This window comes from Musca autumnalis, unplaced genomic scaffold (genome assembly GCF_047663935.1).
Source record: "Musca autumnalis isolate F117 unplaced genomic scaffold, ASM4766393v1 scaffold_1, whole genome shotgun sequence".
Lineage (NCBI taxonomy): Eukaryota > Metazoa > Arthropoda > Insecta > Diptera > Muscidae > Musca > Musca autumnalis.
Window position 1 is genome coordinate 64,256,263 of NW_027411644.1, and position 27,060 is coordinate 64,283,322.

The 27,060-nt window shown below is 31.1% G+C and overlaps 1 protein-coding gene across 33 annotated transcripts in view; it reads left to right on the forward strand.

The window, feature by feature from the left end:
* Mf (myofilin) overlaps window positions 1-15,249 on the forward strand; it is a 69,877-nt gene extending 54,628 nt beyond the window's left edge. For 6 of the 33 annotated variants that reach the window (XM_073979096.1, XM_073979154.1, XM_073979079.1 and 3 more), the window contains exons 7-9: window positions 1,379-1,663; window positions 6,927-7,156; window positions 14,525-15,249. In XM_073979096.1, coding sequence (XP_073835197.1) covers window positions 1,379-1,663; window positions 6,927-6,955 — 314 coding nt within the window. In that variant the 3' untranslated portion in view covers window positions 6,956-7,156; window positions 14,525-15,249. Of the gene's footprint in view, window positions 1-637; window positions 1,664-6,577; window positions 6,640-6,926; window positions 7,157-14,524 lie in introns of those variants that run through there. The other 27 variants (XM_073979169.1, XM_073979123.1, XM_073979106.1 and 24 more) reach the window with 9 other exon arrangements.
* Window positions 15,250-27,060: the final 11,811 nt, after the last annotated feature.

Genomic DNA, 27,060 nt, shown 5'->3' on the forward strand with positions numbered 1-27,060 from the left:
TAGCACACTTCGTCATAGAGAAGTATTCGTTATAGGGAAGTTCGTTATATAGAGGTTAAAATAGGTGAAAATGGGCTGAAAAAAGCTGTGTTTTCCAGATTTCTTCGTCATGGAGAACAATTCGTTATAGGGAAGTTCGACTGTAGACGCTTTGATTTTGATACTGACCTCGACACCATCGCAAAGCAATATGGTGGACAAGCTTGTCTAGCATTGAGATGATCCTGAGTTCGATACTCTGATTTACATTATAGCTTTGCAACGCTTTTTCGTTTAAATGGCTTCGTCGTTTTTTCGCTCCACACCTCAACGGATTCTTTGTATTTCAAAGCAATTCATGGCAATAATTATATTTTATTAAAATTAAATTATATTTATTTTTTTTATCTTTTTTTAGTTAATTAAATACATTTTTTCAGACATTAATTTGGAATGAAAAATGTATTTAATTATATATTATGTTTTTTTTGTCAAAACATTCTTCAAATTTTTTCTCCACCTAGTAGAATTATCTCTCTCATTTTCTCCTATTTAGTAGTTAAGCAATTTATTTGTGTTATCACCATTTTAAAAATGCTTTCAAAATGCCTTTCATTTTTCCTGTTTTTTTTCTCTATAATTTTTTTTCGAATTTTAGTTAACCTCTTTCACAAAGACAGATTTTCATTCACATTTGTTGGCCTTGATGATTAAAACAAATCAAATTTCTTTTTAAAGACAAAGATAGTTTGATTTTGCTTCAAAAGAAAAACAAAAACAACAAACAAACAACACCCTTACAAATCAGGGTTGTTTATTTCATGGTTTATCATTACAAAACAGCATCCTTTTAAGTTTCTTCATGCCATTTTTTTTTGATTTTTCCAAAACCATTTGGCTTATCAAAGTCTTTAGTTTTCACCTTCTCCTCGTCCCACCCCAAATAAAATCACAAACTTGGAAACAGCACCTTTGATGATGATAATGATGTCGCACGCATGGTTTAATATTCAAAATTTACTTGGAATTTGATTGTGATTCTTTGTTTTTCGTTCTTTACTTCTTCTTTCTTTCTTTTTTTTCTAACCTGCATTTATGTCTACAGTGTAAAAAATTGAAAAAAAAACCAAAATTAGAAACTACATGCATATTCTTCACACATTTTTCTTTATTTCTTAATCCCCGCTCTCGTCAAAAATCAAAAACAACTACAACAATCAATTATAATAATGCTGCGTCACTCTCTCATGGCAACAAAAACAATTACGCTCACTCGCACGCACGCACCGTCATTATTATTATACACTCTACTCTATTACCAACCAATCAACTGGATAAATGCGCTAATTTCTCAATATATCGTTCCTGCTCGTTGCTGCTTGTTGTTGCCCCCCGGCAGGACTTCCAGTCTTCCATCCCAGAAACCGTTTCAGGGATTTGTTGGACCCCAATCCAAATGCCCCCATCTCTGCCTTCACTCGTGATCCCTTCTGGTGGGATATGGATGACTTAGCTCCCTTCCGTGCTGGTTCACCCTTCCGTGCTGGCTCACCCTTCCGTGCCGGCTCTCCAGTGCGTGCCTTGTCCATGCCACGTGCCTCCAGCCCCATTACCAGAGATTCGTTCTTGTCGCCCGTTAAGAATCGTTACTTGTGGTCGAAGCACCCTGCCAGACCATTGACCCGTAAGTATTGCCAAAAAATTTTATTTTTAATTTTGCCGTAGATTTTTTTTAATTTTTAAGTATTTATACTTTCTTTTTTGATTTGCAAAAACCCCTTTTAGACGAATCCTTTAAAAAATTTTAGTTAATTTTCTTAAAAAACACCTCTCCCCAGCACCAATTCCTCTTGTAAATAGAGTCCTTTGATGTAACTAAAAAAATATCGTTGCCTTTAAATCAACACACAAAAGCCATTAGATTTGGAAACAATTTTCAAATTACCAGCCTACCTACCTACCTACTCTCCTCTACCTGTGATATGAACTGTAATTTGTACAAGTCATTATTTATTATTATTATTTTTTAATTAATTATTAAATTTAATTTTTTTTTAAGCTCAGAAAATCTCGATTGGTGATTCGTGCCTTCTCTTTGAGTGCAACTAAATTTAATCCCTTAGGTCATCATAGCTAGTATTCCGTTGAAGCTGAAATAATCTTCTTTCATAATCATTCTGGAACACCCTTTCAAAACACTTGCTATTTACCGATTTCCACCATTGTTATGTTTGTTTAGGTTAGTTTTACTTCCAAACCGCACCTAAAAAGATCAATTGAATTTATCCTGGAATCTGTGAAGTGTATGAGTAACAGAAAAGAAGAAAGGATTGCCAATGAGTCTTGTAAAAAATTGACAAAATTGGTTGAGTTTGTTTTATGTTAAGCCACAAGTGGTATTTAGCGAGAAATACAAGACAAGGGGAACTATGTTGCATAAGAAGGTAAGAGCATAATAAACGCCTCGCTAATTTCAGGACTAAAAATGGGTTTCGATCCTCCTTCTTTTTTCTACAGTTTACCGTGGACAGAACGATGTTTAAATCTCAAACTTATCAAGAGAGGCAAACAGAGAGAGGGAGAGTAAGGGAGATACAGTGGACAGAGCGATGTTTAAATCTCTAACTTATCAAGAGAGGCAGAAAGAGAGAGATGAATAGAGAGGAAGAGACTAAGAAAGATAGAGAGAGGGGGAGGGAGAGTAGGGAATGGGTTCAACGATGCAAGATCACAGGACTGGTTTCCCTTGAAATTTTACATAAATACAGATTATAGTTGCCATCGGCGCCCCGCCTTCAGAATTCCTTAAAACGACTACCCACGACATTCTATAAGAAGTCGAGAAAATTTGAGAAGAGCTTCTAACAGGTTTTCTTTAAGGAGACCAATATGTCTTCTTTGAGAAGATCCACTGGACTTCTTTGAGAAGACTTAGTTGCCTTCCTTGAGCAGCCCCACAGAACTTCTTTATGAGAAATCTTCTAATGGAAAAACCAACAGGTCTTCTATGATAATAGCTTCTTTAAGAAGAAACCAACAAGACTTTCTTCAGAGGACAAACAGGTCTTCTCATAGAAGACCAGTAGGTCAGGTCTTCTATAAGAAGACACCAGCAGGTAATATATAAGAAGATCATCAGGTCATCTTCAATAAGACAAACGGGTCCTTTTCTTCCTTTAAGTAGAGCTACAGGTTTTCCTTGGGAAGACCTATAGGTCTTCACTGAGAAGACTTACAGGCCTTCCTTAAGAAGACTTACAGGCTTTCTTAAGAAGACTTACAGGCTTTCCTTAAGAAGACCTACAGTTCTTCCATGCTAAGACCTACATGTCTTCAATAAGAAGTGAGAGAACCAACAGGTCTTCTTTAAAAATATCTAAATGTCTTCTTTGAAAGACATACGAAGTTCTTTATGATTTATACGGACATCTTTGTGAAGACCTGCAGGACTTTGTGAAGACCTACAGACCTATATGTCTTCTGTTGGAACAACTCCTATGAGAGGACCAACATGTCTTCTGTGAGGAGACCAACAGGTCTTCTTTGTAAAGTCATAGAGATTTTCCTTGAGAAAACCTGGAGGTCTTCCTTGATAAAAAACCACAGGACTTCTTTAAGAAGACCCACAGGACTTCTTTAAAAAAATCTACAGGTCTTATTTGAGGTCACGTTCTTTGAGAAAAGCAGCAGGTCTTCTATGAGGCTAAGGTCTTCTATGAGACTAAGACTAAGAGCTTTACTATGAGTAGACCAAGAAGACTTCTATCAGAAGCCTGACTATTCTTCTATGAGAAGGCTAAGAGATATTCTGGTTTTCTAAGAGAAGATCAAGAGGTTTTCTAACAGAGAACCAAGAGGTTTTCTAAGTGAGGACCAAAAGGTCTTCTATGAGAATACCAACATGTATTCATAGCAAAGGCCAACTTGTCTTCTGAGAGAAGACCAAGGGGTCTTCTATGAAGAGACCAACAGATATTCTATGAGAAGAGCAAGAGGTCTTCTATGAGAAGACCAAGAAGTCTTATATGAGAAAACCAAGAGGTCTTCTAAGAAAAAAACCAATATGTCTTATATGAGAAGACCAAGAAGTCTTCTATCAGTAGACCGAGACGTGTTCAATGAGAAAACTAAGAGGTACTCTTTAAGAAGACCAGAGATCCTCTGGCAGAAATCTAAGAGATCTTCTATGAGAAAAGCAGGAGAACTTCTATGGGAAGTCTAAGAGGCTTTCTATGAGAAGCCTAAAAGATCTTCTATAAGAAGACCAGTAGCTCTTTAATGAGAAGAGAGCATGATAAGACTAAGAACAGGTATTCTATGAGAAGACCAAGAAGTCTTATATCAGAAGACTGACTATTGTTCTAAGAAAAGAACAAGAGGTTTTCCAAGAGAGGACCAAGAGGACTTCTATGAGAATACCACCGTGTATTAATAGCAAAGGCCAACGTGTCTTCTAAGAGAAGACCAAGGGGAAGAGGCCAACAGGTATTCTATGAGAAGAGCAAAAGGTCTTCTAAGAGAAGAACAAGAAGTCTTCTATGTGAAAACCAAGAGGCCTTTTAAGAAAAAAAAAACAATATATTTTATATGAGAAGACCAAAAAGTCTTCTATCAGAAGACCGAGACGTGTTCTATGAGACGACTAAGAGGTATTTTCTAAGAAGACCAAGAGATCCTCTGGTAGAAATCTAAGAGATCTTCTATGAGAAGCCTAAGAGGTTTTCTATGAGAAGCCTAAAAGATCTTCTATAAGAAGACCAACAGCTCTTTTATGAGAAGAGATCTTCTATAAGAAGGCCAATAGGTCTTCTATGAGGAGTCCTAAAGGTTTTCTTTGAATAGGCCTTCTGTTTTTCCTCGAAAAGATCCACAGAACTTTATTGAAAAGAAACACAGTTTTCTATCCTTGAGAAGACCCAGAGGATTTCTTTGAGAAGACCTACAGGGAGTATTTATGACGACCTATAGGTCTTCGTTGAGAACACCTCATAGGAGAAGGCAAACAGGGCATCTATGAGAATAAAAACAGGTCTACCCAAAGGACTTCTATGAGAATACCAGGGGGTCTACCTTGTGAAGAATCACAGGGCTTCTTTATGACTACTTACAGGTCTCGTTTGAGAACACTATGAGAAGAATCAAAGGACTTCTATTGAGAAGACCCACAGGCCTTCTTCGGGAAGACCGAGATGATTTCCTTGAGAGCTCTAAACAAATTTTGGGGGAAGACCCACATGTCTTTTATGTGAAGAACAAGAAGTCTTCTAGGAGAAGACCAACAAGTCTTCTAGGAGAAGACCAACAAGTCTTCTATGCGAAGAATTAGAGTTGATCCTTGAGAAGACCGAAAGGACATCTTTTTAGAAGTCCAAGAGGTATTCTGTGGGTAGGCCAAAAAGTGTTCTATGAGAACAGCAAGAGCTATTCTAAATGTAGATTAAGAGGTCATCTATGAAAAGACCAAGAGGTCTTCTATGAGGAGACCACAAACATTTCATTGAGACGAATCACAGCACTTCTTTGAGAAGGCATACAGGTTCTTATTTGAGAAGAGGTTCTCCTTTGAGAAGAGCTACAGGTCTTCCTTGGGAACTAAAGGACTTCATTAAGAATACCTTAAGAACTTCAATGGGAAGACCAACAGAAGACCTGACCTACAACTCTTCTTTGAGAAGATACATAGATCTGAGAAGCACCATATGTCTTCCTTGAGAATACCTACGGGTATTTTTGAGAATACGGGTCTTCCTTCAGATGACTTGCAGGTCTCCCTTCAGCCTGGTTGAAGGAAAACTTTTGTACAGCACAGTTGAATAGCGTTTTCCATAGAAAAACTTCTATTCAGCATGCCTGAATAAGGTTTTCCATAGGAAAACTTCTATTCCGCCCAGCTGAAAAGAGTTTTCCATACGAAAACTTCTATTCAGCCCAGCTAAATAGAGTTTTCCATACGAAAACTTCTATTCAGCCTGGCTGAATAAGGTTTTCCATACAAAAACTTATATTCAGCCCAGCTGAATAGCGTTTTCCATACGAAAACTTCTATTCAGCCCAGCTGATTAGCGTTTTCCATACGAAAACTTCCATTCGGCCTGGCTGAATAAGGTTTTCCATAGGAAAACTTCTATTCCATCTGGCTGAATAGAGGTTTTCCTATGGGAAGACTCCTGAGCGGTGGTACCTATCCATTGCCCTTTCAGTGTCAGCTTTATACCTTTTAAAGATACCCAATATCGATAGTGGTCGTTAAAACATTTGTGATCCTCAAAATATAGTAGGTTGTGTATTCATTTCCCGATTTTTTTTTGTAATAGCAATTATAAAAGAAACAGCAAATGATGACAGTAGAATACGTAGATGCTTATTTGAAATTGGATAACTATTAAAAAAATTAGCACAGAATAACTGCAGAATATTACTAAGTATTCGCTTTGTCTGTCAATAACAAAAAGCCCCCAGTACAGCTTTTTGGCAGCCATGATTTTCAGCACAGAATAAAAACATATATATCAGTTTGATATTAGACTTTCCCGTTAAAAAAATATCACTCATCATTAATTTATCATTTCGCTTACGAAATGATTTCTATTCTCTACAGATACATTTCACACACAATGGCTACAATATCATAAGTACATAATTCGTATCAAAAAATCACAGGTAGATGAGTATCGTTATACACACACAAATACAAACATACATAAATACATATTGTTTCAAAATTTTAAATGATTTTCAAAAATTATTTAAAATTTGTTTACGAAATATTTCTAATTGACAAAAATTCTACTTTCGACCCTCTCTCCATTGGCTTTAAATTCTTCTTGTTTATATTCCCTATATGTATATATGTAGATATAAATTAGTAATGTTGAATACGAATTAACATCAATTATTTTATTTTTATTTAATTCAATTTCATCGTTCAACAACACACCCACCAATAGCTGCCGAAGAGGATGAGTTATTTGAATAATTTCTAAAAAAAGCACAAACGAATCGCAAAAATAACATAAAAATCGAACCACTGTGCTCTCCACATTTTATATATTGAATTTAATTTCATCATCCGAATAGCAAGAAAAACAACAACTCAAACGAAACTAACCCATAATTTAATAGGCAAATGCATTAAAGAAAAAAACAAAAACAAAAACATAAAATAAACGAACAATTGGTAAGATTCAGTTTAAAACCCAAACAAAAGTTAGTAGGTTATAGTTTGCAACATAGAAAGCATGTTTCCTTCACAAATACACACACCCACACCCACATAAACCTGTTCAAAACATTGGGAATGTTGCAAAAAATCTCCCCTCACAAAGACATCCTCTATCCACCATAGATTGGTTTGAAATTTGCATCCCCAAGAAACAAAATAATTATTTTTGTTTTAGAAATTGGTTTTGTAAAATTATATTTGTCTGTGTTATTCACCCCTATTCACAAATTATCATGCACCCACACAACCACACATTAAGATATGTTGGCCCAATCAGACATCTCTTTCCATTGACAAGCACTAAAACTACCCAAAAGTAGTGCCGTCTGTAGTTAGTTGTTATTATTAATACTCTCTGTGGTTTCTTAGACATAAGGTCGAAGTGGTACGTGATACAAACCACCTTAGAAATACCTATTTATTATTAAATGTAACTAACCTATTTTGAAATAATAATAAATATTATTACATAACATAAATTTAAGGACGGACCATTGTTGATATGACAAAATATATACCTTGGCAGAGAGAAACTTAAATCATCAAGCCTTTCCCTCTGTACCATTAAAGGACTTATATGAGACCATTAATAGGTCTTCTATAGATTTTTAGAATCCCTTCTGTAGGTCTTCTTTGATTGGAGGAGGGTCTTCTATAGATGAATATAATAAGGAAAATATTTAAAGAACACAGGCACGACTTGTGGTCTAGTCCTTTTGAAAAAATCTTATAAAAATTCACGCTATGTGGCCTGTTGGTACTTGACCAAAAAATTAAAAAAAAATCCTCACTGGTCCTTGAAGAAAATACCTAAAAATTCACGCCAGAACCTTGGCAATTTTTCCTAAAAATTTACGTCTCCAAATCCAAATTCTTTAAAAATCACATAATCCATGCAAATACCTAAAATTCCATGGCTGGTCCTTGATAAAAAGTTACTGAAATTTATGCCTCGTTCATGAAAAAAAATTACTAAAAAATCCACGCTTGGTCTTGGAAAAAAAATCACTAAAAAATCCACGCTTGGTCTTGGAAAAAAATCTCAATAATCCACGCTTGATCCTTGAAAAAATTCTCTTTAAAATCCAAATGTGGACCTTGAAAAAGTTTCTCAAAAATTCGCGTCTCGACTTTGAATTTTTTAATTAATGTTTGAATAAGTTATTTATTTTGTGTAAGGAAAAATGGTCGCGTAACAACCAACAAATTAAAAAATCGTAAAAATTCACGTCTGGTCCTTGAATTCTTGACATTTTTTAAAAATCCACGGCCGTTGTTCTTTGAAAGAAAAGATTCACGTCTGGTCCTTGAAGAAAAAGAAAAACACAAAAAAAAAAGAGAGGAAAACAATTAATAATGTACACCTGGTCGTTGAAAAATTCGCGCCTGGTCCTTAGAAAATTCTTAAAAATCCAAGTATGGACTTTAAAAAAATCGTTTAAGCCAGACTTGGTCCATGAACAAGTTTCGACAAAATTATCTTAAAGATCCGCTCCTAGTCCTAAAAAGTTTTCGTTAAAAAATCCAAAACTTCCTTCACATTTTTAAAAATCCACGCCACGTCGCTCAAAGAAAAGACTCGAAAAAATTTACGTCTGGTCCTTGAAAGAAAAAATAAAACAATTAAAAATGTACGCCTGCTCGCAAAAATTCGCGCCTGGTCCTTAAAAAATTATTAAAAATCCAAGTTTGGTCCTTAAAATAAATCGTATAAGCCACGCTTGGTCCATGAACAAATTTTCTTAAAATAACACATCTGGCCCTCGAAAAAAATATCTTAAAAATCCGCGACTAGTCCTAGAAAATTGTCGTTGAAAAATCTAATGCTTCTGGTCTGCTGGTACCTGAAAAAAATCTTAAAACCCCACGCCTGGAACAAATATTAAAAAAAATCCACGCCCGGTCTATGAAAAAATATATAAAAAATCCACGAATGGTCATCGAAAATGTTTCCTTTTCCTGTTCCTTTCCTTATTCCTTCCTTCCTTCCTTTTCTTTAAAATAACCATGGCCTCTGACCGCTTAATTTAAAAAAAAGTTATAAAAATTGAAGGCTTTTGGTCTACTGGTCCTTGAAAAAATTGCAGGACTTGTGTCCTACTGGTCCTTGAAAACATTTCTTTAAACATTTCAAGCGCTTTGCCCGGCTGGTCCTTAAACAAATTTTCTAAAAAATCACGACTGATCAGGTAGACCGAAAAATCTTTTTTTAAAAAATTCGCGCCTGGACGTTTAATTTTTTTTAATTAATTTTTGACTAAATTATTAATTTTGTGTAAGGAAAGAAAAGGAAAAAAGGTCGAATAACAACCAACAAATTAAAAAAATTGTAAAAATTCACGCCTGGTCCTTGAATTCCTTGACATTTTTAAAAATCCACGCCAGGTCGTTGGAAGAAAATATTCGAAAAAATTCACGTGGGGTCCTTGAAACAAAAAACAATTAAAAATGTACGCCTGGTCGTTGAAAAGCAGATTTGCAAAAATTCGCGCCTGGTCCTGAGAAAATTTTTAAAAATCCAAGTCTGGTCCTTAAGAAAAATCGTATAAGCCATGCTTGGTCCATGAACAAATATTCTGAAAAATACACATCTGACCCTCGAAAAAAATTTCTTAAAAATTCGCGCCTAGTCCTAGAAAATTTTCGTTGAAAAATCGAATGCTTCTGGTCTGCTGGTATCTGAAAAAAATCTTAAAAACCCACGCCTGGAAGAAATATTAAAAAAAATCCACGCCCGGTCTATGAAAAAATATATAAAAAATCCACGAGTGGTCATCGAAAAAGTTTCCTTTCCCTGTTCCTTTCCTTATTCCTTCCTTCCTTTTCTCTACAATAAACATGGCATCTGACCGCTTAATTTAAAAAAAGTTATAAAAATTGAACGATTTTGGTCAGGTGGTCCTTAAAAAATGCAGGGCGTGTAACCTACCGGTCCTTAAAAAAGATTTCTTTAAACATTCCAAGCCCTTAGGCCTGCTGGTCCTTAAACAAATTTTCTAAAAAATCACGACTGATCAGGTAGCCGGAAAAATCTTTTTTTTTTAATCAACTCTGGTGATTAGAAGATGCCTCAATAATGTTCCTTAAAAAGTCCACGTTTGGTGGTCTGAAGGTGCTCGAAAAATATTCCTTAAAAAGTTCACGTTTGGTGGTCTGAAGTTGCCTCTAAAAATATTATTCAAAAAGTCCACGTTTGGTGGTCTAAAGGTGGCTCCAGAAATAAACCACGTTTGGTGGTCTGAAAGTGACTCAAAAATATTCTTTAGAAAATCCACGTTTTTTGCCAGAAGGTGCCTCAAAATTTTTTTTTTAAAAATTCACGTTTATGGCCTGATAGTCCAAAAGACAAAATCTTTAAAACTTCCACGTTTCATGGTTGAATAGTCCTTCAAACAAAATTCTTTAAAAATCCACGTATGGTGGTGTAATAATCCCTTAAACAATATTCTTCAAAAAATCCACGTTTTTATGGCCAGAAGGCGCCTCAAAAATTTTCTTTAAAAAATCCATGTTTATGGCCGGAAGGTACCCCAAAAATATTCTTTAAAAAAATCCACGTTTGGTGGTCTATTAGACCCCTAAAAAATATTCTTAAAAAAATCCACGTTTGGTGGTCTATTAGACCCCCTAAAAATATTCTTAAAAAAATCCACGTTTGGTGGTCTATTAGACCCCCTAAAAATATTCTTTAAAAAATCCACGTTCGGTGGTATGAAGGTGCCTCAAAAATATTCTTTCAAAATTCACGTTTTTTGGCCAAAAGATGTCTCAAAAATATTCTTTCAAAATTCACGTTTTTGGCCAAATGGTGCCTCAAAAATATTCTTTCAAAATCCACGTTTTTTGGCCAAAAGGTGCCTCAAAATAATATTCCAAATCCACGTTTTTTGTCCAAAAAGGTGCTTCAAAAATTTCTTAAAAAAATCCACGTTTTTTGGCCAAAAGGTGCCTCACAAAAAATTCTTTAAAAAATCCACGTTTATGACCTGAAGGTACCCCAAAAAATATTCTTAAAAAAATCCACGTTTGGTAGTCCATAAGATCCCCTAAAATATTCTTTAAAAAATCCACGTTTGGTGGTCTGAAGGTGCCTCAAAAATATTCCTTAAAAAAATCCACGTCTGGTGGTCTGAAGGTGCCTCAAAAATATTCTTTAAAAAATCCACGTTTGGTGGTATGAAGGTGCCTCAAAAATATTCTATAAAAAATCCACGTTTGGTGGTATGAAGGTGCCTCAAAAATAGTCTTTAAAAAATCCACGTTTGGTGGTATGAAGGTGCCTCAAAAATAGTCTTTAAAAAATCCAAGTTTGGAGGTCTGAAGGGGCCTTGAAAAATATTCTTTAAAAAATCCACTATTGGTGGTCTAAAAGTGCCTCAAAAATATTCTTTAGAAAATCCACGTTTGGTGTTCTGAAGGTACCTCAAAAAATATTCTTTAAAAAAATCCACATTTGTTGGTCTGAAAGTGCCTCAAAAATATTTTTTAAAAATCCACGTTTTTCTGGCCAGAAGGTGGCCCAAAAATTTTCTTTTAAAAAAATGCAAGTTTATGTCCAGAAGGTACCCCAAAAAATTCGTTAAAAAATCCACGTTTGGTGGTCTATAAGACCCCCTAAAAATATTCTTTAAAAAATCCAAGTTCTTTGGCACCAGAAGGTGCCTCAAAAATTTTCCTTAAAAAATCGACGTTTATGGCCTAAAGGTACCCCAAAAAATATTCTTAAGAAATCCAACGTTTGGTGTTCTGAAGGTTTCTCGAAAAATATTCTTTAAAAAGTCCACGTGTGGTGGTCTGAAGGTGCTCGAAAAATATTCTTTAAAAAGTCCACGTTTCGTAGTCTGAAGGTGCTCGAAAAATACCCTTTAAAAAGTCCACGTTTGGTGGTCTGAAAGTGCCTCGAAAAATATTCTTTAAAAAGTCCACGTTTTGTGGTCTGAAAGTACCTCAAAAATATTCTTTAAAAAATCCACGTTTTTTGACCACAAGGTGCCTCAAAAATTTTCTTTAAAAATCCACGTTTATGGCCTGAAGGTACCCCAAAAATATTCTTAAAAAATCCACGTTTGCTGACCTGACGGTGCTTAAAAATATCCTAATAGACGCTTTTGTTGGCCTAACGGTTCCTCAAAAATATTTGTTCTTCGAAGATGGCCTTAAAATATTTTATAAAAAATCTAGTTTTTGTTTAGTGGTTCACAGATGGCCGCAAAATATTCTTTAAAAACCAAAATTTTGTGGTTCGAAAATAGCCTTAAAACATTTTTTAAAAAACCCACCTTTTGCGGTTCGAAGGTGGCCTAAAATATTCCGTAAGAAATCCGCGCTTTGTGGTTCGAATGTAACCTTAAAATATTTTTAAAAAAACTCACGTGGTTTTACGGTCACAGGAAAATTAGTTTTCAAAAATCCACGTGGTCTGAGGGTCGCAGGAAAATTAGTTTTTAAATAATCCAAGTGTTCTGAAGGTCATAGGAAAATTAGTTTTTAAAAATCCACGTGATCTGAGAGTCACAGGAAAATTTTTTTTAAAAATCCACGTTGATTGTCATTAAAAAATATGTTTTAAAAGTCATTAAAAAATATGTTTTTTTTTTTTTTAATCCAGGTGGTCAGAGGCGTTCAAAAAATACTTTTAAAAAATCCCTATGGCTTGATGTTGCCGGAAACATTTATTTTTTTTTTTAATTACGTTGGTGATCATTAAAAAATATGTTTTAAAATTCCTCGTCCAAAAATTATTAAAAAATCCACGTTGATAATAATTTTCTTTCAAAACAATTTTAAAAAAATAGACGGTCTTTCAAAAATATTTTTTTGAGGGACTTGGATGTCTTTTAAAATATTGTTGGAGGTACGTGAATATTTTAAAAATATGTTCGAATTTTGTCTGGAGTGACGTGCATTCTTTTAAATAATTTCTAAGGCATGTGGATTTTTTAAAAATATTTTAAATGGGTCGTTGATTTTTTAAAAATATTTTAAATGGGTCTTGGATTTTTTTAAAAATATTTTAAAAGGGTGGTGAATTAAAAAAAAATATTGATTTGATTTGATTTTTTGATTTTTTTTAAATATTTTTGCACGACGTGGATTTTTTAACATATTTTTGGACGGACGAGGATTTTTTTCTTGGATTCTTTTAATTCCTTTTGACGGTCGCGGATTTTCTAATTTTTTTTTGGACGGACGTGGATTTTTTTTAAATATTTGTGGACGAACGTGGTTTTTTTAAATATTTTAGGACGGACGTGGACTTTTTAAATATTTTTGAGTACGAATATTTATTAAAATTTTTGTGGATTATTTAAAATTATATTTTTAGGGACGTGGATTTTTTAAAAATATTTTGTTATTAAAATTTTTGTGGATTATTTAAAATTATTTTTGGGCGGACGTGGATTTTTTTAAATATTTTTGGACGGACGTTGACCTTTTTTAAATAGTTTTGGACGGACCTTTTTTAAGTATATTTGCACGACGTGGATTTTTTAACATATTTTTGGACGGACGAGGATTGTTTTTAGATTTACGCCCATTCGAAAGTATTTTATCCACCTGGGTCTAACAATATTTTCAAATCATCTACGTCCATTCAAACAAAAAAAAAAAGCAATTCAGCAGAAAAAGATACTTTTTAAATAATCCACTTCCCTTAAAATAATCTTAAAAAATCCACGTCCATTTAAAAATTATTTTTTCTTTTGTTTTGAAAATATTTTATAAAATCAAAACAAAAAAAAAAAAAAAAAAAACAAAAAAAATGTTTTCAAAAAGTCCATGTTCTTACAAAAATATTAAAAAAGACGTCCTTCCAAAATGGTTTAAAAAACAACGTCCTTCCAAAAAATGCTCTAAAAGTCAACGTCCTTCCAATATTTTTACAAAAAAATCAACACGCCTCCAAAAACATGTTAAAGATTTAAAGCACATTTATAATATATACCCTAAATTTATTTTTTTTCGAAAAATAAGACTAATTGATAGTAATATTTATAAAAAAAGGCCTGGAGAAGATCTGCCATCCCCCTTTAAACTCCTCAAGGTTTGCCATATTAAAGTAATTTTTTATATATGTATGTATTGACCTCAATACATAGCCTTAATGACTTTTTGTTTCTCTTCGTAGCCAAAGTAGTTTATTTTGTGCGTTTTACGTCAATGGTCCAAAATAATTAGTTTCATTTTATTTTTATTTAGTTTTCTTTCTGTTATTTTTTGCATTTATTTATGTCGATTCATTTATTATTGATTTTCAATTAATTGAGTTTTTTTCTCTTTCTTTCTTATTTTCTTTCCCTGCTGCACCTGCTGCTGTTATAGCTCGCCGCATGTAAAAAAATGTATTAACAACAACAAGAAAAGCATCGACGAAACAACAACAACTACAACGACGATATTAAGAAACGAAATAAAGTAATTAAGCGCAAAAACATATCAGCTGCCATCCAAACAACCAACCAACAACCCTCAGCAACTTTATGGCGGTCTATTCAATTACAACAGAAATAAGCAACGATTCTTTCCTTCAATAACAACAACAAATTCTTAAACTCCTTATAATGGCGAATTCGAAACGAAGAACATTTTTTCAAAACCCACCAACCATTAATTAGAAAACAGAAAAACATCAACACCATTCTCCAAACTGTTTGTTTTGGGGGATCACCACCTCCTATTTGCTCTGTTAACTCACACTCTGAACACCAACCGCACACTTAAAGCAAGATTCAAATAATTTTCAACAGAGCATTTGGCCGGTCTTAGTTTAAGTTAGACGTGAGTGTGTGTGTGCGTTACTTGAAGAAAATGATATCCTCTCGCAAAACCAAATACATGTAAAGCCGTTCTTACATCATTATTCTCTCTTTTTGCTACTAAGTTTAAAATTAATTAATTTACTTTTTTATTATTATTTTCTGTGTAAATTCTATGTATAATTTTTGTTAATTCTAAATCAAATTTATTAAAAAATATATAAAAAATAAATAAAACAATAAAAAATCATATTGTAAAAAAAAATAAATAAAGGATTTACATTTAAGTAATTGTTGGTGTTCTGTTATTTAAATGGGTTTGTCATAGAAATTGGGTTAATATTAAGAACTAGGAAAGGTTCTATAAAAATATTAAAAAAAAAATATTTACGTCCTTCCACAAATATTTAAAAAAAATCATGTCCCTACGAAATGTTTTAAAAAATGGGGGACCCTCGAAAAATATTTAAAAAAATGGACATCCCTCTAAAAATATTTTTAAAAATCCACATATCGCCAAAAATATTTGAAAATCAACATACCTCCGGAAATATTTAAAAATTTGCAAGTCCCTCCAAAATTATTCAAGCAAATCCATGCGTCTTCAAAAATATTTAAAAAAATCTAAGTCCCTGCAAAACATTTAAAACAAAATCTACGTCCTCCCAAAATATTTAAACAAATCCACGTCTCACTAAAAATATTTAAATAATCGACGTTTCACCAAAAATATTTAAAAAATCTGTGCCCCTCAAAAATATTTTTCAAGAAATCCTCCAAATATATTTTATGAAATCCACGTCCTTCAGAAAATATTTTTAAAAAGTCCACGTTCCTCCAAAAATATTTAAAAACTCCATGTCCCCTAAAAATATTTAAGAAAAATCCTCTAAAATAAACCACAGCCCTCAAAAATATTAACAAAATCGTGTCTCACCAAGAATATTTTAAAAATTCTCGTTTCTCCAAAAATATTAAAAGAAACCCACGTCCTTCAAAAAATATTTGTAAAAAATCAAGTCCTTCAGAAAATATTTTTTAAAAAATCCGCGTCCTTCCATAAATATTCTTAATTAATCCACGTTCCTATAAAAGCAATTTTAAAAAGTAATTTTAAATACTCCATGACCTACAACGTCTCTCAAAAATATTTTTTAAAAATCGACGTCCCTCAAAAATATTTTTAAAAAATCTACGTCCCTCCAAAAAATTTTAAATAAACCACAAAAATGTTTATAAGGCTTCGTACTCAAAAAATATTTTTAAAAAATCCACTTCCCTAAAAATATAATTTAAAATAATCCACAAAAATTTTAATAAATACTCGTACTCAAAAAAATTTAAAAAATCCACGTCCCTCCAAAAATACTTAAAAAATCCACGTCCCTCCAAAAATACTTAAAAAATCCACGTCTCTCCAAAAATACTTAAAAAAATCACGTCCTTCCATAGATAAATCAAAATAAAAATCCACGTCCTTTCATAAATATTCTAAAGAAATCCACGTTTCTCTAAAAGCAATTTTAAATAATCCACGTCCTTCCAAAAATAATTTTTAAAAAATCCACGTTCCTCCTAAAAAAACAAAAAAGTCACGACCCTCCACAAAACAATTCTTAAAAATTTTTAAAAAATCAGCGTTTCTCGAATATTAATTTTATATAATCCACAAAAATTTTAATAAATATTCGTACTAAAAATTTGTTTTTTAAAAACCTACATACCTCCAAACACAATTTAAAATTGTCCACAAATACGAGTATTGTTGAAAAATATCTGTACTCAAAAAAAAAATAAATAAATAAACAAGTAAAAAAGTATCAGTCGGCTTTGCCGACAGAGATATACCCTCAGCCTATGTGAATTGAAACTTTCATCTACGAACAGATAAAATGTATTTAGGGTCTTTTCAGAATTTTGTGGCACTTTTTGGACATTAGAACTTGCCGACAAAAATCTGGATTAGGATTAAAGTTCAAAAGTTTTGCGGAGTAGGAAATGGACCGACATAGTGCATAACAAAAGTGGATCTTATTTTGAGAGTCATATCTTTTCGATAGATATCGCGCCCACTAGTCATTTCAGTGGGTTATCGTACACCTGTTAGACCAGTATGTCAGGAAAACATCATCGGTATAAATTTGCAAAGGATCTCCGAACAGACCCTCAACTGCACTTGGACACAAATGTTGAACTTTTGTGGGGGAGGTTTCCTAGGAAGAGGACCGATATGGGCCCTTTTAGAAGTTAAACTAAGTTTGGACAAAATATTATGAAAGCCAAATTTAGGATCGAATCGGCAGATCCGTTCGAGAGTTATCTACACACGGTGTCATAGGGGTTTTTTGAACCTTTCAGGCTATTTTCTCAGGAAGTATGGTTTTGCCCCTGATAAAACTTGGACCGGCGTATGGGGGGCCGTGAATACAAGTAATTACAACAAAAATCAAAATGATTCGAGAGCAGGTCCTAAACTGAACTTTTCCGAAATCTTGTGTGCGAGGTACCCGAAGGCATGGACCGATTGAGTCTATATTGGATCCTCATCTAAGTTTGGTAAAAATTTCACGATGTGCAAAGTATGGGTGAAATCGGTTATTCCCTTCAAGAGTTATCGTGCGCACAAATTTTTCGAACATTTTCGAACTTTTGTGGGGGAGGTACCGGAAGGAGTGGACCGATATAACCCATCTTCGAACTTAAACCAAATTTTGGATCAAATCGGTTCATCCGTATCGAGAGCCAGACAGACAGACGGACGGACATTGCTAAATCGACTCCAAATTGCCTGAAACACATTTCGTCCAAACATACTTGCTCGTTAGCATAAATGCTGAGGGTATCCACTTTTTTCAAAAATACTTCTAAAACTCCATGTCCTTCCAAAAATAATTTGAAAAATTTTCCCACGTCCTTCAAAAAAAAAAAAAATATTTTTAAAAAGTCCACGTTCCACCAAAAATATTAAAAAAAAACACGTCTTTCCAAAAATATTTTTAAAAAATCCACGTCCTTCCAAAAATATTGTGAAAAAAATTTCCGTCCTTCCAAAAAAATTTTGAAAAAATCCACGTCCTTCAAAAAAAAAAATATTTTTAAAAAATCCACGTTCCACCAAAAATATTAAAAAAACCCACGTCTTTCCAAAAATATTTTTAAAAAATCTAGGTCCCTCCAAAAATATTTTTAGTGAATCCACGTAAAAAAAATATTTTTAAAAAATCCAAGTCCTTCCAAAAGTATTTGTGACAAATCCACGTCCTTCAAAAAAATTGTTTTAACAAATCCACGTCTCTCCAAAAATATTTTTAATTAATCCACTTCCTTCCAAAAAAATTTTAATGAATCCACGTCCCTCCAGAAATATTTTTAATAAATCCACGTCCTTACAAAAACATTTTTTTATAAAACAACGTCATTCCAAAAATATTTTGAAAAAAATTTTACGTCCTTCCAAAAGTATCTTGAAAAAATCCACGTCCTTCCAAAAATATTTTAAAAAAATCCACGTCCCTCCAAAAATATTTTGAAAAAATCCACGTCATTCCAAAAATATTTTAAAAAATGTACGTCCTTCAAAAAATATTTTGAAAAAATGAACATCTTTCAAAAAAAGTATTTTTAAAAAATCCGCGTTCCACCAAAGATATTTAAAAAAAAATATTTTTAAAAAATCCACGCCTTTCCAAAAATATTTTTAAAAAATCCACGTCCTTTCAAAAATATTTTTAAAAATTCCACGTCCTTCCAAAAATATTTGAAAAAATGAACGTCCTTCAAAACAAGTATTTTTAGAAAATCAACGTTCCACCAAAAATATTTTAAAAAACCACGTCCTTCCAAAAATAATTGAAAAATGTACGTCCTTCAAAAAAAGATTTTTAAAAAATCCAAGTTCCACGTCCTTCAAAAAAATATTTTTAAAAAATCCAAGTCCTTCCAAAAATATTTTTAAAAAATCCACGTCCCTCCAAAAATATTTTTAATGAGTCCACGTCCTTCCAAAAATATTTTTAATATATCCACGTTATTCCAAAAAAAAAAAAATGAAAAAATCTACTTCCTTCCAAAATTTAAAAAAAAAAATTAACGTAACATATTTAAAAAAATGAACGTTCGTCCAAAAATATTTTCAAAAAATCCACGTCCCAACAAAAATATTTTTAATGAATCCTCGTTCTTCCAAAACTACAATAAAAAATCCAGGTCCTTTTGAAAATATTCTTTCCAAAATTATTTTTAAAAAATTGGTCAAAAATCCACTAACATTAAAAAAATATTTTTTCCACGAATATTGAAAAAAAAATATTTTTCAAAAATCCACGAATATTGCAAATATATTTTTCAAAAATGGATGAATATTGAACAAATATTTGTAAAAGTCCACGAATATTAAAAAAATCCACAAATATGTAAAAAATATTTTTGAAAGTCCACTAATATTGAAAACATATTTTTAAAAATTCAAGAATATTGAAAACAATATTTTTTAAAAATTCAAGAATATTGAAAGCAAAATTTTTAAAAGAATTCACGATTATTGGAAAAAATATTATTTAAAATATCGATGATTATTGTAAAATTATTACATATTTTGAAAAATCCACGTCCTTCCAAAAATATTTTGAAAAAATCCAAGTCCTTTTAATAATATTTTGAAAAAATCCAAATATTTTTAAAAAGACCATTTCCCCCACTTTCGACTTTCTTCCAAAAATATTTTTAAAAAATCACGCCCTTTCAAAAAATCCAAGTCCTTCCAAAAGTGTTCATAAAAAATCCACATCCTTCCAAAAATATTTTCAAAAATCCCCGTCTTTGCAAAAATAATTTTAAAAAATGCACGTCCTTCTAACAACATTTTTCAAAAATCTACGAATATAAAAAAATATTTTTTTTCAAAAATACACGAATATAAAAAAATATTAGGAGGGTTGGCGTTTTTTATTTGGTATGACGACTTCTATTTTGTTTTGCAAAATAGTCAGGCTTATACCCATAGTCGTTGTTTAAATATTTTATTAAAACAACTTTAATTTATTAATAATAATTAAATAATTTATTAATAAATTAAAGTTTTTTATTTAAAGTTTTTTTTATTAAATTTATTAATAATAATTTAATAATTTATTAATAAATTAAAGTTGTTTTAATAAAATATTAAAACAATATTAAAACAACGACTTTAAAAGACATTTTTTAAAAATCCACGAATATTGAAGAAATATTTTTTATATATCTTATGTTCAAAAAATAATTTTTAAAAATCCACTCAAACAATCGAAAATGAGATTGAATCTTCAACAATAAACAAAAACAGCCGAGGCACGGGCGAATGAATGGAGCTTTGTTAAAAACAAAAAACAAAATTCCAATAAACAACCTCACAGCCAACTGTGTTGGTATTCTTTTCAACTCACAGAATTCGAAGAATTATTAGTTGATACGTGCTGACATGTTGCAAAATATTTTGATTTTGGTGTTTCTTTGGAAAAGCCGAAAAGTGAGTGTGATTCTCATTCATATGAGAATACTAGACACTTAAAGAGTTCGGTTTTTCGCTAAAAAGGCATCATTTCAAAAACTGAGAAGCCAATTGATAATTCCCTTCGCCGGGATGAAATCATGATATTGGTAGCGATCAGTAAAATTTTGCAACACTGTCAGTTCGTTTTGAAAAACATTACTCTCTGTAATAGAGGGTAATATATGAAGTTGAGCCAATGGGGGAATACTCCACTCAAACAATCGAAAATGAGATTGAATCTTCAACAATAAACAAAACAAAATCCACGAATATTAAAAAAAAACATATTTAAAATAAAATCTCCGAGAATATTGAAAAAAAAATTAAAAAATCCAAGAATAGTAATTTTTTTTTTTTAAAAATCCACAAATATTAAAAAATATTTTTAAATACTACACGAACATTCAATTTTTTTAAATCCACGAATATTGAAAAATATTTTTAAAAAATTTACAATTATTGAAAAAGAATTATTTAAAAATCCCCGGTTATTGAAATATTCTTTAAAACCTAATTATGGAATAAATATTCTTAAAAAACCCGATTATTTAAAAAAAAAATCTTTAAAAAAATCCTAGTTAATTGAAAAATATTTTTTAAGAAATCATTCATTCAAAAATATTATTTAAAAAATCCAAGATTATTTAGAAAACCATTCTTTAAAAATACACAATTCTTTCGAAAAAAAATATTCTTTACAAAGTCCCCGAATATTGAAAAATGATTTTTAAAAACTCCCCGATAATTGAAAAATATTCTTTACAAAATCCACAATTATTGGAAAAATATTTTTATAATACCCACGAATATTGAAAAATATTTGTAAAATAATCCCCTTATATCGAAAAAAAATATTATTAACAATTTTAAGGAATATTGAAAACTATATATTTTAAAAAATGCAGGGTTGTTGGGAAAAATATTATTAAAAAAATCGACGATTATTGTAAAAATTCCCGATAATTGTGAATAATATTCTTTAAAAAATTCACGATTATTTATAGGAAAAAAACAAAACAAAAAAACGATTATTATAGGAAAAATATTCTTTAAAAAATTCACGATTATTATAGGAAAAATATTCTTTAAAAATCCACTATTATATAGAAAAATATGTTTCAAAGTTTCATGTCCTGTTCGTCTTTGAAATAATTAATTTGGACTTTTGGAGGTATATCCTTCTGATTGCCCTCCTTTACTTATATTCCTTATTCAATTCCAAGAAAACATCATCAATTAAAAAATAATATTTTGCGATTTACTTTCAATTAATAAAAGAATAACAACATCGAATTTCATAACCAGTAAACAAGGTTTCAGCTGCAGGAGGTAACTGATACCCCACCGGCTGTGGTTGCATTTCATCTCTCGCACATTTTAATCTTATTATGTTTCCATTTGCCAACCCCAGCTATCCATGTCGCTAAACACCACTACTTTGCCGTGTTGAATGTTGTTTGTAGTTAAATTAAAAATTAATTAAGGTCACAATTAATAAAATATTCCCGGAGACAAGAACTCAAGTTGTGACGGAAACAGAGACGGACAGATGAGAAAAGCATTTACTAACTGGTGGAACACATTGCTAAGTGGATAGTGAGTGGTAAAGAGTCCAGAGGCTTAGCATGGAAGTCTTACACTGATGAGCAGTGGTATTTGTGTTTGATGTTGAAGTCGGTCAAACACACACACGCAGCTGAGTACACACAGTGGTGTTGTGCAAGAAAACAAGGACTTGGAAGAATATCAAAGTATTAACCAAGGTGCTGAGGTGGAAATAAAATTTTCTATTAAAGCAAACAAGATTTTAATTTTTTATAAATACAAAAAGTGGGGTTTTTTGGTTTTCTAATCTTTCAATAAAAAATAAAACTATTGCGTTAAAAATTAATATTTTAAATGTTCTAATACTTTTTCCACAGGTTGTCTTGTAAGTCTCCACACACATCCATTCCCTACCTTGAAAAACATTTTATCTTAATAAGACATGCAATTTCTTGTTGTTGTATTAAGAATATTTATTTTTTTTTTTTTCAAATCTTCCCAGGAGGCCATCGTTATGTTCACCACCACCACCACACTAAAACGTCTTGTCATCACCACTGCTCCTTAGTGCCAAGCTCTTAAATCTACTTTGACTTTTTAGTGTCTGAGTGGTTTGTGCTTGACAAAGCATGGAATGAAGTTGCCTTGGTTGGTTGTTGCATTAGTCCTGTGTTGTATTCATAACGTAATTGAATTTTTCGCTGGCTGTCTGCCTGGCTGGATGACTGAGTGATTCGTTGACTTGCAACGGGAATATTAAAAGCAATGCTTATGATTGCTTTATTCAATTAAAATCTCCTCTGGAAATAATATAAACTGAATATATGCAAATATCCTTAAGTAATTATAATAAGATATGAAGTTAATTGTGATATAAATTGCTTGATTAAAATACTTTGCGATGAGCACATTGCTAAGCAATAAATCAGGTTGAACGATTAAAATAACAAGGGAATATTGCAAATGAGGTGGATGAATAATATTTATAATTTATTAAATGATGGATTTTTTTTATAAAATTCTTTGTTCCAAATAATCGTGGATTTTTTAAAGAAAATATTTTTGCTTTAAATAATCGTGGATTTTTGTAAAGAAAATATTTTTGCTTTAAATAATCGTGGACTTTTTAAAGAAAATATTTTTGCTTTAAATAATCGTGGATTTTTTAAAGAAAATATTTTTGCTTTAAATAATCGTGGATTTTTTAAAGAAAATATTTTTGCTTTAAATAATCGTGGATTTTTTAAAGAAAATATTTTTGCTTTAAATAATCGTGGATTTTTTAAAGAAAATATTTTTGCTTTAAATAATCGTGGATTTTTTAAAGAAAATATTTTTGCTTTAAATAATCGTGGATTTTTTAAAGAAAATATTTTTGCTTTAAATAATCGTGGATTTTTTAAAGAAAATATTTTTGCTTTAAATAATCGTGGATTTTTTAAAGAAAATATTTTTGCTTTAAATAATCGTGGATTTTTTAAAGAAAATATTTTTGCTTTAAATAATCGTGGATTTTTTAAAGAAAATATTTTTGCTTTAAATAATCGTGGATTTTTTAAAGAAAATATTTTTGCTTTAAATAATCGTGGATTTTTTAAAGAAAATATTTTTGCTTTAAATAATCGTGGATTTTTTAAAGAAAATATTTTTGCTTTAAATAATCGTGGATTTTTTAAAGAAAATATTTTTCTATAAATAATCGTGGATTTTTTAAAGAAAATATTTTTCTATAAATAATCGTGGATTTTTTAAAGAAAATATTTTTCTATAAATAATCGTTGATTTTTTAAAGAAAATATTTTTCTATAAATAATCGTGGATTTTTTAAAGAAAATATTTTTCTATAAATAATCGTGGATTTTTTAAAGAAAATATTTTTGCTTTAAATAATCGTGGATTTTTTAAAGAAAATATTTTTCTATAAATAATCGTGGATTTTTTAAAGAAAATATTTTTGCTTTTAATAATCGTGGATTTTTTAAAGAAAATATTTTTCTATAAATAATCGTTGATTTTTTAAAGAAAATATTTTTCTATAAATAATCGTGGATTTTTTAAAGAAAATATTTTTCTATAAATAATCGTGGATTTTTTAAAGAAAATATTTTTGCTTTAAATAATCGTGGATTTTTTAAAGAAAATATTTTTCTATAAATAATCGTGGATTTTTTAAAGAAAATATTTTTCTATAAATAATCGTGGATTTTTTAAAGAAAATATGTTTCTATAAATAATCGTGGATTTTTTAAAGAAAATATTTTTCTATAAATTATAGTGGATTTTTTAAAGAAAATATTTTTCTTTTAATGTCGTCCTTAATTGATGCTAACATTTGTGTCAAGCTATGGATATCCTTTGATATCTGAAACCACATTTTTGGTATATTAAATTATTTAAAAAAATATTGTTAAGGAATTTTTCCTTTCATTGCAATAACGAAGGGGGAAGTGGGTGTAATGTTCAGAGTAAAGGCTATAAAAGGTTATAAAAATTGTTTTATTGAATTAAATACAATTCCGATGGCATTTTCGACTATCAAAACATGAAGGAAATTACTAAAGCGTCTCACGATAACATTATTTTATTAACTAAAAACACTAATACTATTGAATACTAACGGACCATATTTCACATCATAAGTTGCGTGTCGTTTAATTTAGTGTCATGTCAGTCAGGAGCTAAGTGTCGGCTTATGAACTCTTTGTGCGTTTGTGTGTGTTTGTACGCGCTGGAGGGCTTTGGCCATGCTCAAGCTGCTTTAGCGGGGGTCATAAGTTTTATGATTCTCTTGTTATTATTTTTATCATTTGCAATGAAGTGTTGTTTAACTTATCCTGGCTCAAACACTGACACACATACACACACAGACACGCACGTACTTCAAACGACAATAAATATCCCCATTTTTGGCAATTGCCGAAATGGCAAAAAGGTCAGCAGCAATGTCAATGTAAGTGAACTAGTCTACCAAGAACGCTCTGGCACTTTGAGCTCCTTTGCTCTATTGACATTGCGGTAATTGATGCAAAGGTAAGGGAGGGACAGTGAGAGAGAGCGGTGAGGAATGTAATATCCAAAAGTTCACAAAGGGGGCTAAAGGACTCCATGTTTTTCCCCTTGCTAAATATTTTGGTCTTGGAATGTTGTTGGTTTTTTCCTTAGTGGCCATGGCTGTTTTTGCTTTTTTGGCCTAATTGAGGTCAAATTGTGTTGTAAATTAAAAATTAATTTTTTGGTTTCGTTTTGGATAAATGAATTGGCATGTAGACATTGGAGAAGGGGATATTTCCTTTTTCTGCTTAGCCTATCTCAAAAAATGGTTTCTATTTTAGGGTTAACTGAGTTTTTTCTTCATTTTTTCTGGGTTTATCCCACTAAGCATTTCTTTTTTCCATAACTCAAAAAATTAATTGAGCTTAAAAAGAAACTCATTAAAAGCAAGAATTTTAATCTCCAAAACATTAATTGAATTTTGAAGTGGATGAGAGTGGAAAGTATGGTTGGCTTAGAAGTTTATTAATGAACTATTTAATTAAATGACATAGGAATGAATACTTTATTTTGTCAAGTAAATACAATTTTACACAATTAGAGATTAAACGTGTGTGTGGGTGTATACTCAGTTTACATGGGTATTTCTGAGACACGGTTAAAAACGAGTTTAAGAGGGTACGAGCTAAAGAGGGTACGCCGTACCATTTGTCACATCAGCAGGAAGGAAGCTTCCTTTTTCTTGTACTTGAGGTCTTTAAAAACAAAAGGGATTTTTAAAGTTTTCCGTACATACGTCTTACCTATAAGATAAAAGCCACCTTAAGGCCTTCCATCTTCGGAAAGCCTCTTATAGGATAGTTTTAATATGTTTTGCAGCGGGATATCTTCGCGGCATCTTTTAAGGTCATCATTTCTTTCTTCTAAATTGTAAATAAAATAAGACTAGCAACTAAAATGACTGATGAGAAGGTAAGTGACGAATTGTGTATACAATTAGGCCGAGATATCTTCTTCATGTGCATCAAGTTGAAATAAAATAAATATATTTATTATTTTTGAAGTAGGCCAGCTTAATCTCGTTTCAAATTTATATATATGTGTGTATGTCCTTCATTTATGGCTATGTGTCTTCTGTATTTACTATTATGTTAATAATAAATAAATAAAAAATATTTTAGGATTTTGAAAAATTCTTTTTTGAAAACTTAGATTTTTTTAAATTGTTCTTTCAAACGTTGTTTTTTAGAAAATATTTTTTAATTTTTTTCAATTGGGTTACAATTAGGTAGAGATATCTTCCTCAGGTACATCAAGTTTGAATAAAATAAATATATTTATTATTTTTGAAGTAGGCCAGCTTAATCTCATTTCAAATTTATATATATGTGTGTGTGTCCTTCATTTATGTCTGTATGTCTTCTGTATTTACTACTTTGTTAATAATAAATAAATAACAAATATTGTAGGATTTTGAAAAATTCTTTTTTGCAAACTTACATTTTTTAAATTGTTCTTTCAAAACGTTGTTTTCTTAAAAAAATTTTAATATTTTTCAAACGTAAATTTCTTAGAAAATATTTCTTTAAAGTTTGAACTTAAATTTTTTTTAAAAGTGAATTTGATTTTTTTTCTCTAAACTTGGATTTTGATGTCTTTTCAACTCACAGAATTCGATGAATTCTTAGTTGATACGTGCTGACATGTTGCAGAATATTTTGATTTTGGTGTTTCTTTGGAAAAGCCGAAAAGTGAGTGTGATTCTCATTCATATGAGAATGCTAGACACTTAAAGAGTTCGGTTTTTCGCTAAGAAGGCATAATTTCAAAACCTGAGAAGCCAATTGATAATTCCCTTCGCCGGGATGAAATCATGAGATTGGTAGCGATCAGTAAAATTTTGCAACACTGTCAGTTCTTTTTGAAAAACATTACTCTATGTAATATAGGGTAATAAATGAAGTTGAGCCATTGGGGGAATACTCCAACTCAAGCAATCAAATGAGATTGAATCTTCAACAATAAACAAAACAAACTTT